The following is an 18003-nucleotide window of genomic DNA, read 5'->3' on the forward strand; positions in this document are numbered from 1 at the left end:
CTGGGCGGATACTCCAAGAGCGGCTGGCATTAAGTAGAGTGGGTGTGGTGTGGAGAGACGTGGGGGGTGGGGGCAAGGTGGCATTTAAACTGCGTATCTGGTGAAGTGAGCACGAAAGGAAACTCCCACATTCCCACGTGATGACTGCTGTTCTTGCCTGACCCGCAGACCGCAACATGCGTCACTGGCACACGACTCCAAGCGACGGCGAGGAACCCCCACATGCATCGGCGTTGACGGTGGAGACCACTGCGTACAGCCTGCTGCAGGCCCTGAAAAGGGGCAACGTCGAGTACGCAAGGCCCATTGTGGAGTGGCTGACTGAGCAACAGAACTACGGAGGGGGCTTTCAGTCCACTCAGGTATCCTTTCCACTTCCTCCTAACGTCTCGGGGTCTAGGCCAGTCGCTGCCTGAAAGTGCACACACAAGGTGAGGGGGCGGTAAAGGAGGTGTATGGAGGTGGAGACTTTGCAGAGAGTGCCGAAGGGGTTCACCAGGATGCTGCCTAGATCAGAGGGTATGTGATACAAGGAGGGTTTGACCAAACCAATAGACAGAGGTCTGACAGAGGTTTATAAAATTGCAAATTGGAATTGGTTTAGTACTGTCATGTGTACAGTGAAGAGCTTGTCTTGTATACTGTTCATACAGCTCAGATAATTGAACAGTGCGTTGAGGTAGAACAAGTTAAAACAATAATAATGCAGAATAAAGTGAGACTCTGCAGAGGAAGTGCGAGATCATAACGCGGCATTGACTGTAACTCCCATAGTGGCCCAGGATGTATTTCATCATATCCTGGCCATTGTGATTCTAATTGCTTTGTTATTGTCATGCGCAGTGAAGAATTTTTATTTTGCATGTTATCCACCCGGATCACTTCAAAACATCAGCACATTCAGGTAGTACAACTCAGAATCGGTTTATTAGCACTGGCACACGTCAGGAAGTTTGCTGTTTGCTGGCAGTAATGCAATGTAAGACATCGAAGGTTACAAACAATAAATGATGTGCAAATGAGGAAGAGCAAGGAAGTTCACGGAGCGTTCAGACAGTTGATGGCGGGAGGGATGAAGCTGTTCCTAAAACGTTGAATGTGGGCATTTCAGCTCCTCAAAGTTCAAAGTAAATTTATATTCAAAGTACGTATATGTTGCCATATCCAACTTTGAGATTTATTTTCTTGTGGACATACTCAATAAATCCATAATAAGATAATAACCATTCTAGAATCTATGAAACACCACACTAACTGGGTGTTCAACCAGTGTGCAAAAGGCGACAAACTCCAAATATTAAATAAATAAACAATTATAATGAAGTGCTCCATAAGCACCTCATTTGTTCCTACTTGCCTATACCTGCTATATACCTTTTTTCTCTGACTAGGGCCTCAATATCTCTTGGAAACTAAAGTCCCTGCCCTTGTTGTCTTTTCCTTTTATTCTGATAGGCACAAACAAGTTTTGTACTCTCAGAATTTTGTTTTTGAAGGTCTCCCACTTACCAAGTACATCTTTACCAGAAACAGCCTGTCTCAAACCACACTTGCCAGATCATTTCTGAACCATCAAAACTGGCCTGTCTCCAAAAGAATCTCAACCACCGGTCCAGACCTATCTTTTTGTATTTTTACTCTGAAACTAATGGCATTGAAGTTACCATATGCAAAGTATTTCCCTACACAAACTTCTGTCACCTGCCCTGTCTCACTTCTTAATAGCAGGTCCAGTATTGCACACTCTCTCACTGGGGCTCCTTTGTTCTGCTGAAGGAAACTTTCCTGAATAAATATGACAAACTCTATCCCATCCAGCCCAGTCAATATGGGAGCCCCAGTCAATATGTGGAATGTTACAGATTTGTTCCTCTAAATCCCTTGCACTGTTGGGTGGTCTGTTATTTTGCCCCGCTGACGTGGTCATACCTTTCTTATTGCTCAGTTCCACCCATAGTGCGTCACTAGTCGAGTTCTCCAGTCTGTCCTGGCAGAGGACTGCTGTAACACTCTCCCTGACCACCCCCCCCATAAGACCATAAGATATGGGAATAGAAGTAGGCCATTCGGCCCACTGAGTCCACTCTGCCAATCAATCATGGGCTGATCCATTTCTTCCTGTCATCCCCACTCCCCTGCCTTCTCCCCTTTGATGCCCTGGCTAATTAAGAACTTTATCCCTACCTCTCCGTCATGCCTAAAACAACAGATCCCCATGATATTGAGGTCCTGCAATCAAGTCTCACTAGTTGCTACAATGTCATCATTCCAAGGGTTAATCCATGCCCTGAGCTCATCGGCCTTTCCTATGATATTTCTTGCATTGAGGTATATGCAGCTCAGTTGCACCATGCTCAGCCACTTGTTTCCTGACGTTGACTTACTAAAATCTGCCTCCACAAACTCTCCCCTAGCTATTCTGGCACTCTGGTTCCCATCCCTTACAACTCTAGTTTAAACCCCACAGTGCAGCATTAACAAATCTTCCCACTAGGATATTAGTCCCCATTCAGTTCAAGTGCAAACTCTCTCTTCTGTTCAGATCCCAGTTTCCCTGGAAGAAAGCCCAATGAGGCAAGAATTTGATGCCCTCTATCCTACACCAACTCTTTAGCCATGTATTAAACTATAAATTTTCTAGTCTGGCCTCACTAGCACGTGTCACGGGTAGTAATCCTGAGATCACAACCCTGGAGATCCCACTCTATAGTTTAACACCTAACTCCCTGAACTCCCTATGCAGAACCTCATCACTCGTCCTACCCCTTGCCATTGGTTCCAATATGAACCACAACTTCTGGCTGCTCACCCTCCCACTTAAGAATGCTGAGGACTCGATCCAAGTTGTCCTGGACCCTGGTACCCTGGAGGCAACATATCATCTGGGAATCTTGTTCTTGCCAATAGAACCTCCTGTCTGTTCCTCCACCAACGAATCCCCTATCAGCACAGCGTGTCATTTCTTCCCACTTCTCTTCTGAGTTACAGAGCCAGACTCAGTGCAGACGCCTGAGCACTGTGATTTTCCTCTGTTAGGTCAACCCCCCCCCCCACCCCCCGCAACAGCATCCAAAGAGATATACCTGTTGTTGAGGTGGATAGCCGTAGGGTACTCTGCACTGGATCCTTAATCCCTTTCCCCTTCCTGACTGTCACCCAATTTCCTGTGTCCTGCACCTTGAGTGTAACTACCTTTCTGTATGTCCTATCTATCACCCCCTCAGCCTCAGGAATGATCCAGAGTTCATCCAGTTCCAGCTTCAACTCCTTAAGGTGGATTATTAAAAGCTGCAGCTGGATGCACTCATTGCAATTGTTGTCTGAGATACTGGAGGTCTCCCTGCCTTCCCACATCCCGCAAGAGGAGCATTCCACTATCCTGCCTGGTACCTCTACCGTCCTAACTGTGCAACTATAAAGAAGGGAAGAAAAAAATTAACCTGGAGCTTTTCTCTTCTTTGATTTCTTTGACTGAAGTCTCAAAGAGTTAAAGCTTTAATGCCACCACTCTGTCTCAGTCTACTCAGACGATGACCGCTGCCTTCCTTCAATTTGCTATTGCCAATCAATCCCAAGTGTGGATTGCTAGAAATACTGTAAGAAGAGAGCATGTCCCGAATGGTAAGGATTCTTGATGATGGATGTAGCATTCTTGAGGAACTGCCTTTGGAAGAAATCCTTGATGCAGCTGACTGGGTCTACATTACCCTTTGATCCTGCAGGTTAGAGCCTCCATTCCAGGCCGTGAAGCGATCCATCAGAATGGTGTCCACCATAGGTATTTACCTAGCGATATTTGCTGTCTCTGATCACATACCAAGTCAAGAACAGAATCCAAAATAAAGTGTTACTGTTACAGAGAATTGAGTGGCAGTGTGAATATATATCTCTACCAAGGGGGATGTAAAGCCCTCCTTCCTTCTGCTAGCCTGTAGGTCACCCTTGGGCAAGTAGTGGCTCCTGCTTAGCCATCACTGATCATGGCCATGTGAAGCCATGGGAGCAGGTGGTGGATGGTCGTATGAGCAGCTGGTGGCGCATTACAAGTCCTGGTTGTACAACCATGGACACCAGGTAAACAACTTCTGAAGAGCATTGATAATGTCTCTGGTCACCCATCTTGTAAAGACATTGACCAGAAGAAGGCAATGGCAAAACACTTCTATAGAAATATTTTCCAAGAACAGTCATTGTCACAGAGAGGCCATGATCTCCACTTCATGTGACACAGCACATAACGAACAAATGAACATTACAGTGAGGGCAGACAATAAGGCACAAGGGCCATTACATGGTGGGTTCTGAGGTCAAGAGTCCATCTTGTACAAGACACTTTTGAATAGTGTTGTAACGGCAGGATAGGAACTGTCTTTGAGCCTGGTGGGACGTGCTTTCAGGCTTTTGTTTGGTCTGCCCACTACATGGGTGGGCTCTGATCATGGTAGCTGCAGGAGGTGTAGATGGAGCCTCTGAGGGGATGCTGGTTCTTGTGACCTGCTGAGCTGTGTCCACAATGCTGCAGTGAGGATCAGTGAATTCCCTTCGCCCTCTGAGAAAGCAAGCAGTGCTGGCATGCTCAGACCAGGAAAAGTTAATGGTGCCATTTTTTTGCACCTAGAAACCTGAAGCTCACAGCCATCTCCATCGCAGCTCTACTGATACAGACAGGAGTGTGTACAATACTGCTTCCTGAAGTCAATGACCCTATTGTTTAGCTGACATTAAGGGAGAGGTTGTCTTCACACCTGGTCACTAGATTCTCTAACTCCATAGTTTACTCCGCCATGCCACTGTGGGAGACCTGTCTCGTTACAGCAGAGTTAGCTGTGAACTTGTGAATGGATTTAGTGCAGAACTTGACCACAGCATTAAGCCCTAACTAATCCTACCCCATTTTTAATGATTACTTGTTCCAGTTGTAATTTTAAATGTTTGCTCTACTGCCTTTAAAATGTGTGGAGTATTTCCTCAAGCCTAATGCCAGACAATATCCTCTTGATAGGATACAGTGATTGCTTTGGAGGCTCTATCAAAGTATCATGTCCTTCTGTTTGAGCAAGAGGATGAACCTAATCTTCAGCTTCGGTTCAGTCTTGATGGAAAGAACCCCGAGTCTACGATCGCACTGCGTCGACGAAATCTCCTAACCCAGAAAGAGCTGAAGGTGAGTTCATAGACCATTCACCCTGTCAGATTGTCCATATCTGCGCTTGCCTTCTCTTCCTCCAAGGTTAGTGCTACATGCCCAGTAGGATCGACCTACAAGCAGGTCCAGGCCATGCTCTGCTTTTTCGACTCATTACTTAATCCTTCCCTGGATGATTTGCATAGTATTTTGGATGGTTTGATTTCTCAGTGGACCCGTTCAGCCCACTGAATCTCTGTTGGCTCTCAGATCAACTCCATTGGTTCCATTCTCCCACTACTTTCCCTGTGACTATTCTCTTATGCATTCCTATTAACTCCCTCTCAACACACTGAGGCTACACCCACACTAGACTGGATAATTTTGAAAAAGCCAGTTTCGCATAAACACAATAGGCGTCCACACTATGCGTTTTTGAAAATATCTCTATCCACACTGAAACGGAGATTTCGGCGAATCTCCTCCTCCTGCGCATGTGCAGGACACACCTACCAAAAACAAGTGAAATGTTTGGTGTCAAATCTTGCCGTGAAAGTGTGTATTTGTGTTATTACAGAATAGAAAAACTTAAAACGATGGACAGCTATTGGCTCTTGCGCAGGAAAACTTAAAACTAAAAAAAAACAAATACTGGAGCGTATTTATACTGCCCCTATGGCAGCAACCGACAGGGAGTTCACAGACAGATTGACCCGGCTGATGATGAACACTGAAAAACTGACTAACTCTGTTGCATTAGTAAAGCCCCTTGTTAAATGTATAAAACAAGTCTGCCTCAGTGTTATCTTATATTTCCATACAATGTTACATTAGGCTGTTCCACATCTATTGTCAGAGAAGTACTTGCATAAATAGGTAAACCACCTTCATAGGAGCAAGGACAGAAAACAGGGCAAAGTGAGTACAGTATACTTATTTATTCAGTGAGTTATGGGTCAAAGTATTTGGTGAGTACATTTCTAACTCTTCTGGCTTCAGTCTCATTGCCGTCTGTTCTGAAATTGTTAAGTTGTGTTCAAGGGAACAATGCAATAGTACGCTGCCGTCTGACAGTGTTTTCAGAAGTCTCCGGTTACCCCCTCCACACTGATCTGCCCGAGCAGCGTTTTCAAAAATATCCACCTTGAAAAGCATTTTTGAAAGGCTCCGGTTTCAGGAGACGAAAACGCCGTTTTAGTGTGGACGGAGGGTAAAAATGAAGAGGAAAAGCTTTGGTTACGGATTTATCGAGCGTAGTGTGGATGTAGCCTTAGAGTCAATTAACTGGTTGACCCATACACCTTTGAGATCTGGAAAGAAACCAGAGTCTTGGGGGGAAAACTTGTGCAGTCACAGGGAGACCACACAGACTCCAGACACAGATAGTGCCAGGGTTTAGGGTCTCTGGGACCATGAGGCAGTCGTTCTAGCTGCTGTACTATGGCGTCACCCACTGGTGGAGTTAGGGTGAGAAGTATTATGACCATTATTTGTTTTTTCATTCATTCAGAGGGTGTGCTGAGTTAGCATTTAATTGCCCCTCCCTGGTTGCCCCTGAGAAGTGGGTGTGAACTGCCTTCTTGAGGTGTGGGTTCAGTGTCAGCAGCAGATTTATTACCACTGACTTAGATGACATGAAAATTGTTGTTTTGTGGGAGCAGTGCAGTGCGAGATCAGAAAATTGCAGTAAATCACTAAGATAAATATCACAAAGAGAAGGGAAAACGAGGTAGCTGTCTGAAATCCGATGGCAGAGGGTAAGAAGCCATTCCTGGATCACTGAGTGTGGGTTTTCAGGCTGCTCTTCCTCCCATTCGAAGGTGGCAGTGAGAAGAGGCCGTTGTCCCGATGGTGAGGGTCCTTAATGATGGAGGCCACCTTCCTGGGGCATCGCCTCTTGGTGGCGTGGAGAGCTGTGATCCCGATGGAACTGGTGATCTCCAACCACCTGCAGCCTCTTTCAGTCCTGTGCCTCCGTACCAGGCAGTGGCACAACCAGTCAGAAGCCTGTCCGCTGTGTAAAACTTGTGAGAACCTTTGGTGGCATGCCAAGTCTCCTCATACTAAATCAGAGTTGCTGGCGTGCCTCTGTCATTTGGTTCTGATTGGCCGAGGTGAGCTTGGGAACTGACCTCCAGTTCAGTGGACTCCATGATCTACTGAACACAACACTGACGTCGACCATGTGTGATCAGCGATAAGAAGTGCACAACTGGTTCTCTCAGTCATCGTATCAAAGAGTTCAGTGGGTAAACAAGGATGAGCCATTTCCAGTAAGGATATTAACAGAAGCACCTTTCATGGCCAAGGTAGAGTTAAATATGGTAGAGACATTTTAAAAGTTCTTGACTGGCACATGAATGAGTGGAGAACGAGGGATACAGACATTGTGTAGGCAATAGGGGTTAGTCTACGTAGGTGTTTAATTAGCTAAATCAGTTCAGCACAGCACAGTAGAGTGCTGCTGTGCTGTACCATTCTGTGCCAGAAACTGTGAAGGGAGACCAAATCCTTGTTGCAATGCCAGACGCCACCTGAAAGAGTGGCAGGAGCCAATCTGACAGGAGTCCTTGAAAAAGGGTCGAGAACACGCAGCGACATTTCGCTGTGCCTGGCCAGAGCTCAAGGCTGTGTGACTAATCTGATAGCTTTACCAAAAAGGTAGGACAGCCGAATGGCCTGTTGCCGGGCTAATTCTTTCATTATACAAGCAAATTCAATGGCACCCGTCAGCTCCTTCTGTGATCCTTTGACTATTCACTACGACAAAGGTTTGCTTGCACTGTGTGTTGAGAGGTGATTATAACTTAGCTTTCTCTCTTTAGTTCCCTCTTGGAAACAAGGTCTTGGTCGACGTCTCTGGCTATGGAAAGGGGAAACTAAACGTGAGTATTCCTGACACTTTCTGCTGTTTTTGCTCCAGTTAGAATTTCTATTTCAAAGCTGCTGATCATTTGGATTAGTTTCTAACCTTGCCAGCTCTGGGCCCATGTAACTAGGTTGTAGAGTACAGAGGGAGAGGTTCTTCAGCCCAATGCATCTGTGCTGACTATCAAGCACCTATTTTCCCCTCTCTATGTTCCTATCAACCCTCCCTTCGATCCCTGCTCCTCAACCACATAATAGGGGCATTTACCCAATGGCCCACGAGCCATTGGGATGTTGAAGGAAACTTGAGTGCCTGGGGGTAACCCCCATAGTCACAGGGCGAACATGTAACTACCCCTCTCCCTCACCTCACATAAACAGTGCTGAGGGTCAGGATCGAACCCGGCTCTCCGACACTGTGAGGCAGTGGCTCGACCGGCCGCGCCACTTTGATAGCACAGAAGATCCAATGGTCTTACTGAGATATATCACTTGTCCACATTTAATATTAGTGAGTTCCAACTGTGCCCTGGACAGACACACTTTCATACTTCCTTGCTGACCTCTCGACCACCAGGAAGCGGAAATCAAAAAACCGCAGATGCTGTAAATCTGCAATGAAACCAGAGAATGCTGGAAAGCTCATTGAGGCAGGCAGCACCTGCGCAGGGAGAAGTTCATCCTGCAGGGTGACCATGCATTATCAAAGGAGGTTGCTGCAGCATGGGGTATGACAATGGACTACACGTCCAACGGTCCCTGATAGCTTATAGGGTGATGAAGAAGGCATGTGGCATACTTCACAGCTTGGGGCAAAAAAATGATGGTCAGACCTTACCAGGTGTACTGTGTCACCGCAATATCAGAAGGATGTAACTGCCCTGGAGACAGTGCAGAGGAGATTCACCTGGATGTCCCCTGCATCGGAGGATTTCAGTTATGGGGAGATATTGGGTAGCTTGGATGTGTTTTACCTGGAGTGAAGGTGAGATTTGATGGAGGTGTACAGATTACGACAGGTGTAGTTAGGGTAAATAGTCGTTTTTTTCTCCATGGTAGAGAGACCAAAACAAAGGGGCATTGGGTTAAAGCGAGTGGCAGAGTTTCAAGGAGACCTGAGTGACAGGTTGTTCTCACACAGAGTGGTTGATATCCAGAACGTGCTGTCTGAGGATGTGGTGGAATCAGATGCAAACCCTGTGCTTAAGAGATGGGCGAAATCTTAAATTTGTGATGTAGAGAATGATACCGTCCTAATGCGGCCAACAGGATTGGTGCAGAGGGGCAAAATGGTCGGCATGAACTTGGTGGGTCCAAGAGTCAGTTGCATGACTTGGTCACTCGATGTCTTCAGATGGTGAACGATCTGCGGTTTACTCTCCTGTCTACAATCCAAATTATACAGGTAGTTTTCACCCTCACTGCTTCGGAACCTCTGGTCTGTTAATTCCCGAATGGGGACACCATGGTGGCGTTGTGGTTAGTGCTGCGCTGTTCCAGCTCGGGGTGATCGGAGCTCTGGTGCTGATCGGTACATCCTCACCGTGCAGTGCATGGGTTTCCCCCCCCAAGTGCTCCAGTCTCCTCCCACTGGGTAGGTTAGTTGGTCAGTGTTGGTTAGAGTTAATGTAGCTTGTTGGGGGGGGTTGCTCGGGCGGTGTAGCTTGAACAGCCGGAAGGGGCCAAATCTGTGCTGTGTCTCTAAATAAAATAAAATAAACGTCCAGGAATGAACATTGTACATAGTTGTCAGAACTGTACGGCATGGAAACAGGCCCTGTGGCCTAGCTAATCAGTGCCAGCCTGCTTCTCTGTCTCGTCCCATCACTCACACCCAGACTGTATCCCTCTTTACCCCTCCCGTCTATGTACCTAGCCAATCACAAACGAGAAAATCTGCCGACGCTGGAAATCCAGAGCAGCACACATAAAATGCCCAAAGAACTCAGCAGGCCAGGCAGCATCTATGGAGAATAGTGAATAGCCAACATTTCGGGCCGTGACCCTTCATTAGGACTGGAAAACAAGATGAGGCCAGAGTAAGAAGGTGGGGGCAAGGGGAGGAAGGAATACAAGGTACCAGGAATCAGTGGGGTTATAAAAGATATTGGTAGATAAGCTGTCTCCGGTGATGGAGACAGAGAGATTGAGAAAGGGAGGGAAGTGTCAGAAATGGTCCAGGGAAATTTGAGGGCAGAGTGGAAGATGCACCTATCCAAACCTCTTTTAAGTGTTGCAGCCAAACCTGCATCCATCCCGTCTGCTGTCAGCTTGTTCTGCACTTGAACCACCCTCTGGTTGAAGAAGATCCCCCTCAGGTTCCCTTCAATATTTTACATTTCACCTCAACCTATGACCTCTCATCCCAGCTTGAGGGGAACAGGTCTGCATGCACTTACTCTATTTATCCCTCTCATTTTGTTAGTGCTGAACTAATTGAACTAGTAACTAAATGCCTAACTAAACTAACCCCTTCTGCCTACATATCCTTCCATACGCTGTGTATTCATGCATTTTTCTAAGAGCCTCTTAAGCACCTCTATCGTATCTGGCTCCACCATCACATTGAAGTACGTTGCAGGCACCCCTCACTCTCTGTGTAAAAACACTCGCCTCACACATTCCCTTTGAGCCTGCCCCCTCTCACCTTAAGTATATGGCCTCTAGTATTAGACATTTCTACTTTAAAAAGACAGGGTGTCTACTCTCTGCATCCCTCAATCTTATAAACTTCCCTTGGGTCTGTTTGTGTAGAGCTGTCGTTAGTTGCCTGTGTACAGCAGTTGGTATGGTGTCTCGAAGTCTGATGGGAACCTGTTTGTCATACTTGCAGTTACGCAAAGAATACAATCTCATGGAGGAGGCTACCAACAGCTGCGACAAACTTCACCTCTCTGTGGCCATCAAAAGCAGCCTGAAGTACAGTCAGTCTACGTACTGTAAGTGAATGAAGCCCCATGTCCCAATTTTGCAAATCGACATCACACTGACTAAGCCCAAAACCCTGGCCCTTTCAATACTAACAACTTGTAAAGAGGCGACTTATCCACTTTAAGTCCACCCCCTGCAATTCATTGATATTATGATCACTGAATCCTGGGTGTTACCACTGGTCAGACAACAAACTGCAGTGGTCATTTGCAAGAGCAGGGCAACTCACCTCCTGACTCCCCAAAGCCTCTCCACCACCTCCAGGGCTCAAGTCCTGAATGAGATGGAACACTCTGCACTTGGCTGGCATCTTCAACAGTCTCGAAGCTCGACACCACACAGGACAGGCAGACCAAGCACGGCTATTCACTCACTCCGTACGGGTAGTTTTTACCTTCTACAGAGTGCACTGTAACAAGTCTCCAAGCCTCCTTGGACAGCACCTTTACCAGCGAGAAGGGGAAGACCAGCACCCAGAAGTAGCCCTCCAAGTCACGTACCATCCCGACTCGGAAATACATTGCCGTTCCTTCTCCGTCGCTGGGTTGAAATCCCAGAACACCCTCCCGAACGGCTCTGTGGGACTGCGGGTGTACGCACGCCTCAGGGACAGCAGCAGCTCAAGAAGGGAACTCGGCACCGCCTTCATCAAGGGCAGCTAGGGAGGGGTAATTAAATGCTGGCACATCGCCTGAAGCCCACAACCCATGAATGAGGAAAGAGGTGATGCCAGTCGCAATCCTTACACAGTGCGGTTCAGGAACAGGCCCTTGAACCCACAATGTCTGTGCCAACCATGATGCCGAATTAGACTAAACCTACCTGACTGCAATGATCTATATTCCCTGTACGTTCATATTCCTGGCTGAATGCCTTTAAATGTTGCTGTCATGTCAGCTTCAAACACTCTGCTGGCAGCAGATTCCAGGCACGAACCACTCTGCATCAGATAACAGAAGCTACCCTGCACATCTCCTTTGAACTTGCCCCTCCCACCTTAAATGCAGGCCCTCAAGTATTCAACCCCGAGGGGAAAAGATTCTGACTGCCTACACGACCCAAGCCTCTCATAATTTTATGACCGTCCATCAGGTCGCCCCTCAGCTTTGGATGCTCTAGAGAAAGCAACCCAAACTCTCCCTGTGGTACGTGCCCTCTGATCCAGGCAGAGTTGTGACAAATCGCTTCAGCTCATGGCTTCCATGTCAGAATCAGGATCAGAATCAGAATCAGACTTTAATTGCCAAGCACCTGTGCACATACAAGGAATTTACTTCCGGCAGATGTTGTCTCTCTGCTCATAACAATAATAATGATAAATATAAATGAAAATTATAGATTATACATACAAGTAGTGCAATCCAAGTAATAGTTAGCCGACAGTTAACCGGCAGTTAACTGTTCAGCAAAGTGACCGCAGTAGGGAAAAAACTTCTCCTGTGCCTATTAGTCTTAGTCTGGAGGGATCTGAAGCGCCTACCAGACGGAAGGAGTTCAAACAGTCCCTGCGCAGGATGGCAAACTGGTGCAGGTGTGGTAAAAGGAATTAAAGGGGAGAGAGAATGGGGCTTAAAAAGAGTTCAAATAGGACCGGCAGGAGCTACAATTGATTCTGTGGACCAAATCTCCCCACTTTTATGTTAATACCTATGTAAGTACTATTCCAGTCACTTGTGATCTGAAATACAATTTCTGAAACAGATCTCTATTTCAAACAATGAAAGGAAAATGTTTTTCTCAGGGGTTATAGGGCAAGAGTGGGGCCCATTCAATAGGCCAGTATAGGCACTAATGGGCAGAGTGGCCTCAGCCATGGTTTGCAGTTCTCAGAAAATTGTACCTGGCCGAAGTTTCTGGGAAATCGTTGGGTGCAGTCTTCACCGCTTCCTGCCCTGCGAAGCGCTAGAGACACTGGGAATGAGGTGTTTCCACCCCAACCTTTCATCCTGTCATCTTGAGTCCCTGATCCTACGGAAACACCACACCCTTTAGCACCACAGAGTGGGATAAATGCTCAGTGGAGAGAAAGAACTAACAAAAATACATCTCTTCCAGCTAAATATGACCTACGAAAGAGAAGAGCGGTCTCTGATACCCAGACTGTTTTCTATGAAGTCTGCACAAGGTGAGATTATGGTTGGGTTTGGTTCAACCCATAAGTGTGGTTAAAGGATTTGCCTATCATATAGTTGCCTCCTCAAGCTCAAAGAGCAACTCTTAACATAAGGAATGGGAGTAAGTGTAGGCCATTTGGCCCATCAAGCTTACTTTGCCTTCTCCCCATAACCCTTAATTCCCCTGATATGCAAAAATATATTTGTATTTATGACACAGTTAGATAGATGTTTGCATGGCAGGGGAATATCCTTATCTTCCCCCGCAGGGCTTCTCCAACTTCCGATGCCTCCTACGTTATTCCAGTCTGCACCTGGCTATCTGTCTCTTTTGTTTTCTTTTCATGCATGCATTCGTCCCTTCTGGACATGAGCCTGCAGCACCAACAGAGCAATCTTCTCTAGATGTTAAATATCATCAGCACATTACAAAGTCAGTGGAGCTTATCTGCTTCTTAATGCCCACAAGATTCAACCACTGGCCACCCCCTCCTTCTCCGCTCTCTGGACTAACTGGCTTTCTCTTGTTCTTAGTTCTGGTGAAGGGTCCCAGACCTGCAATGTTAGCAGTTTCTTCCTCTACGAATACTGTCTGACTTGCTGAGTACTTGCAACACTGACAGGCCATCCGGCCCATGATATTGTGCTGATCTCCATTCTTGTGTTCCATTTGTGTGCTTATCTCAACTCCACTGAACTTCCTGTTTCCACTACCACCTTTGCTGACCCATTTCAGGCAACTACCATTCTCCACATAAAAGAATGGACCCTCAAGTCATTAAACTTCCCCTTCTAACCTAAGAGCAAAGTCTCTTGGGTTTGGCATTTCTACCCTGGGGAAAAGTTTCTGACTGTCAACCCTACCTATTCTTCTCATAATTTTAAATATAGCAGGTCTCCCTTCGGCCTTTGACACTCTACGGAGACAACCCAAGTTTCCCCAACCCCCCATACAGCTCATACTCTCTAATAAAGGCAGCATCCTGGTGAACCATTCTGCACCCTCTCCACATCAGGGGTTCCCAACCTGGCGTCCACTGTTAATGGTAGGGGTCCATGGCGTAAGATAGTTTTGTAACTCCTGCCCTATATCCTTCCTGCAATGGGGCAACTAAAAACTTTGACCTGAAGCATGAGCTCAGTTTCTATCCTCACAGATGCTGCCTGACTTGCTGAGTATTCCAAGCATTTCATCTTTCTTTTTCTGAAGATTTCCAGCAGTGTCACTTTTTCAAAAATTAAAATTGTTTCTATGTTTGAGACAAATCCTGAGTTCTTTTTTAGAGATTAGTGCAATCATAGACCCCACCCACCCCAAAAATACCTCTTCTCTATTCCATTGTACAGAAGATACAAAATCTAGCCAGAACAGCTTGTACCCCACTGTTACAAGACTATTAAGTAGTTCTAGTATAATAAGGATATCCCTTGTATGATAAAATAGATCTTGACCTCACAATCTATCTCATTATGATCTTGCACCTTATTGTCTACCTGTACTACTCCTTCTCTGTAGCTGTTACACTTTATTCTGCATTGTTATTGCTTTACCTTGTTCTATCTCAATGCACTGTGTAACAATCTGATCATTACTGTATATAAGAAAAACCTCTCACTGCCCTTTCCCCCACAAGCCCCTGTCCATATCCGCCCTCCCCTTCCCCTTTTACACCTTCACCCCTCCGGGCCCTCGCCCTCCTTGGCCAGTGAGGGAGATTTGCTCCCAGCCCAGTGTTGTGAGTTCTGCTGAGGCCTAAGGTGGGACCTCCAATTTCCAGTGCTGGGACGGAAGAGAAGGTAGCTCGTGAGGGACTGTGAGTCCCCAGCGCAGGTCTTGAGTTTCTCAATCCCATCCCACTTGGGCCATGCTCATGGGCCAGTGATTTCAGGGAATCATTGGGGATTGTTACAGAGCTATACAGAATTGAAACTGGCCAGCTGGTCCAACTTACCTAAGCTGACTTGGGCCAGTCACTTTTGCCTGTATTTGTCCTGTATCCCTCTAAGCCTTTCTGATCCATGTGTCTTTTAAAGGTAGCAATTGTACCCATCCCTAGCACCTTCTCTGGCAGCTCGTTCCATATACCCAGCACCCTCTGTCAGGGGAAAGTTGCTTCTCGGATTCCTTTTGAATCTTTCCTCTCACATTGTACCTATGTCCTGTAGTTTTAAACAGCCCTACCCTGAGCATTACCATATCTATGCCCCTCATTACTTTTTAACCTTCTAAGGTCACCTCTCAACCTCCTTTGTTCCAGAGAAACAATCCCAATGTGTCCTTATAACTCAAGTCCTCAGTCCCAGAGTTATCCTAGTGAATCTTTTCTACAGCCCTGTTAGCTTATGATGAGTGAAAATCCAAGACATGCATGGAAATGGTGCAGAGAGATCTGAGAGACAATGCACAGAGCCTTGCTTTAATGTCACTGAGGGCCAGTGCCCCTCTGAAACTTTCCTATCTGTGTAAATTGTGTGGGAATTGAAACCAAAGGGATCTTGCTCCAGGGGGAGAGTGCTCAGTGGAACTAATCTCAGATGGGGCTGTTCGGGGTGGAGAGTTCATTCCACTGCAGACGGCTTGCTCCTGATGAACTTCTGAACGGTACATTGCAGGTAATTCCGTATAACCAAAACTGTGTCTCAAACATTGGCGCCTCAGGCACATTGAACTGTGGAGACATGGTTTCACACGTAGCCTGCTGTGCAGCAGGTAGATCTGCTACCTTTCAGCCCCAGGGATTCGGGTTCAAACCCAAACCCCGGCGCATCTATGTGTGGAGTTTCTACGTTCTACCTGTATTTCTCCGGTTTCCTTCCAATTCCCCAAAAGGTGTGCAGGTTGGCAGGTTAATTGGCAATTTCCCTGTTGTGTAGATGGATGGGAATATTTGGTGGAGTCGATAAGAATGTGGGGAGAATAAAATGGGATCAGTGTAAATAGGTGGTTGGGTTGGACTCAGTGGGCCGAGTGGCCTTTACCATGCTGTTTCTCTGATGTCAACTCAAATGCCTACAAAAAGTTTCATCCTAACCACAGCTGTGGCCTCTAACAGTAAGGTGTGAACATGTCCAATTGCTCCCAGAATGGACTGTTTCCTCTTCTAATTCTTTCCAACTGTCCCCAATGAAGGTTGAGCAATCAGAGTCTTAATGACTTGTCAGTGACTGGCATGGCTGTGGTGGACATCACCCTCCTGAGTGGTCTGGAACCGGACACCGGGTACCTCGATCAGGTGAGAACTCTTGTCTGTAGATGGCTTGATGTCTGGGGAAATCAGTGTTGGGAAACAAAGCTTGCCTGAGAACTGAAGCACATTGACTTCTGGCCTTATCTCTCTCTCCACCTACATTCTATCTGTACCCTTCTGCAGCTTTATATGAAATTAAACACCATTTTTCTTTATTAAATGATCACCAGATAGATTTATTACCCAACCCTAGTCGCACCAGCATTTATTACCCATCCCTAGTCGCACCAGCATTTATTACCCATCCCTAGTTGTACCAGCATTTATTACCCATCCCTATTTGTACCAGCATTTATTACCCATCCCTATTTGTACCAGCATTTATTACCCATCCCCAGTTGTACCAGCATTTATTACCCATCTCTAGTTGTACCAGTATTTATTACCCATCCCTATTGGCACCAGCATTTATTACCCACCCTAGTTGTACCAGTATTTATTACCCACCCTAGTTGTACCAGTATTTATTACCCACCCTAGTTGTACCAGCATTTATTACCCATCTCTAGTTGTACCAGTATTTATTACCCATCTCTAGTTGTACCAGCATTTATTACCCATCCCTATTGGCACCAGCATTTATTACCCATCCCTAGTTGTACCAGCATTTATTACCCATCCCTAGTCGTACCAGCATTTATTACCCACCCTAGTTGTACCAGCATTTATTACCCATCCCTATTGGCACCAGCATTTATTACCCATCCCTAGTTGTACCAGTATTTATTACCCACCCTAGTTGTACCAGCATTTATTACCCATCCCTATTGGCACCAGCATTTATTACCCATCCCTAGTTGTACCAGCATTTATTACCCATCCCTATTGGCACCAGCATTTATTACCCATCCCTAGTTGTACCAGCATTTATTACCCATCCCTAGTCGTACCAGCATTTATTACCCACCCTAGTTGTACCAGCATTTATTACCCATCCCTATTGGCACCAGCATTTATTACCCATCCCTAGTTGTACCAGTATTTATTACCCACCCTAGTTGTACCAGCATTTATTACCCATCCCTATTGGCACCAGCATTTATTACCCATCCCTAGTTGTACCAGCATTTATTACCCATCCCTAGTCGTACCAGCATTTATTACCCATCTCTAGTTGTACCAGCATTTATTACCCATCCCTAGTTGTACCAGCATTTATTACCCATCCCTAGTTGTACCAGCATTTATTACCCATCCCCAGTTGTACCAGCATTTATTACCCATCTCTAGTTGTACCAGTATTTATTACCCATCCCTATTGGCACCAGCATTTATTACCCACCCTAGTTGTACCAGTATTTATTACCCACCCTAGTTGTACCAGCATTTATTACCCATCTCTAGTTGTACCAGTATTTATTACCCATCTCTAGTTGTACCAGCATTTATTACCCATCCCTATTGGCACCAGCATTTATTACCCATCCCTAGTTGTACCAGCATTTATTACCCATCCCTAGTCGTACCAGCATTTATTACCCACCCTAGTTGTACCAGCATTTATTACCCATCCCTATTGGCACCAGCATTTATTACCCATCCCTAGTTGTACCAGTATTTATTACCCACCCTAGTTGTACCAGCATTTATTACCCATCCCTATTGGCACCAGCATTTATTACCCATCCCTAGTTGTACCAGCATTTATTACCCATCCCTATTGGCACCAGCATTTATTACCCATCCCTAGTTGTACCAGCATTTATTACCCATCCCT

The 18003-nt window shown here is 46.1% G+C and overlaps 1 protein-coding gene across 1 annotated transcript in view; it reads left to right on the forward strand.

Annotated features, from left to right (window-relative positions):
* The window catches only part of LOC132394479 (complement C4-like), a 133340-nt gene that overhangs the window by 96138 nt on the left and 19199 nt on the right, over nt 1-18003 (forward strand). Inside the window, exons 29-34 of the mRNA XM_059970687.1 lie at nt 169-362; nt 5003-5164; nt 7951-8010; nt 10827-10932; nt 12980-13049; nt 16169-16271. Of these exons, the coding sequence (XP_059826670.1) occupies nt 169-362; nt 5003-5164; nt 7951-8010; nt 10827-10932; nt 12980-13049; nt 16169-16271 (695 nt within the window). The remainder of the gene's footprint in view (nt 1-168; nt 363-5002; nt 5165-7950; nt 8011-10826; nt 10933-12979; nt 13050-16168; nt 16272-18003) is intronic.

The sequence above is a fragment of the Hypanus sabinus genome, chromosome 5 (genome assembly GCF_030144855.1).
Source record: "Hypanus sabinus isolate sHypSab1 chromosome 5, sHypSab1.hap1, whole genome shotgun sequence".
NCBI lineage: Eukaryota > Metazoa > Chordata > Chondrichthyes > Myliobatiformes > Dasyatidae > Hypanus > Hypanus sabinus.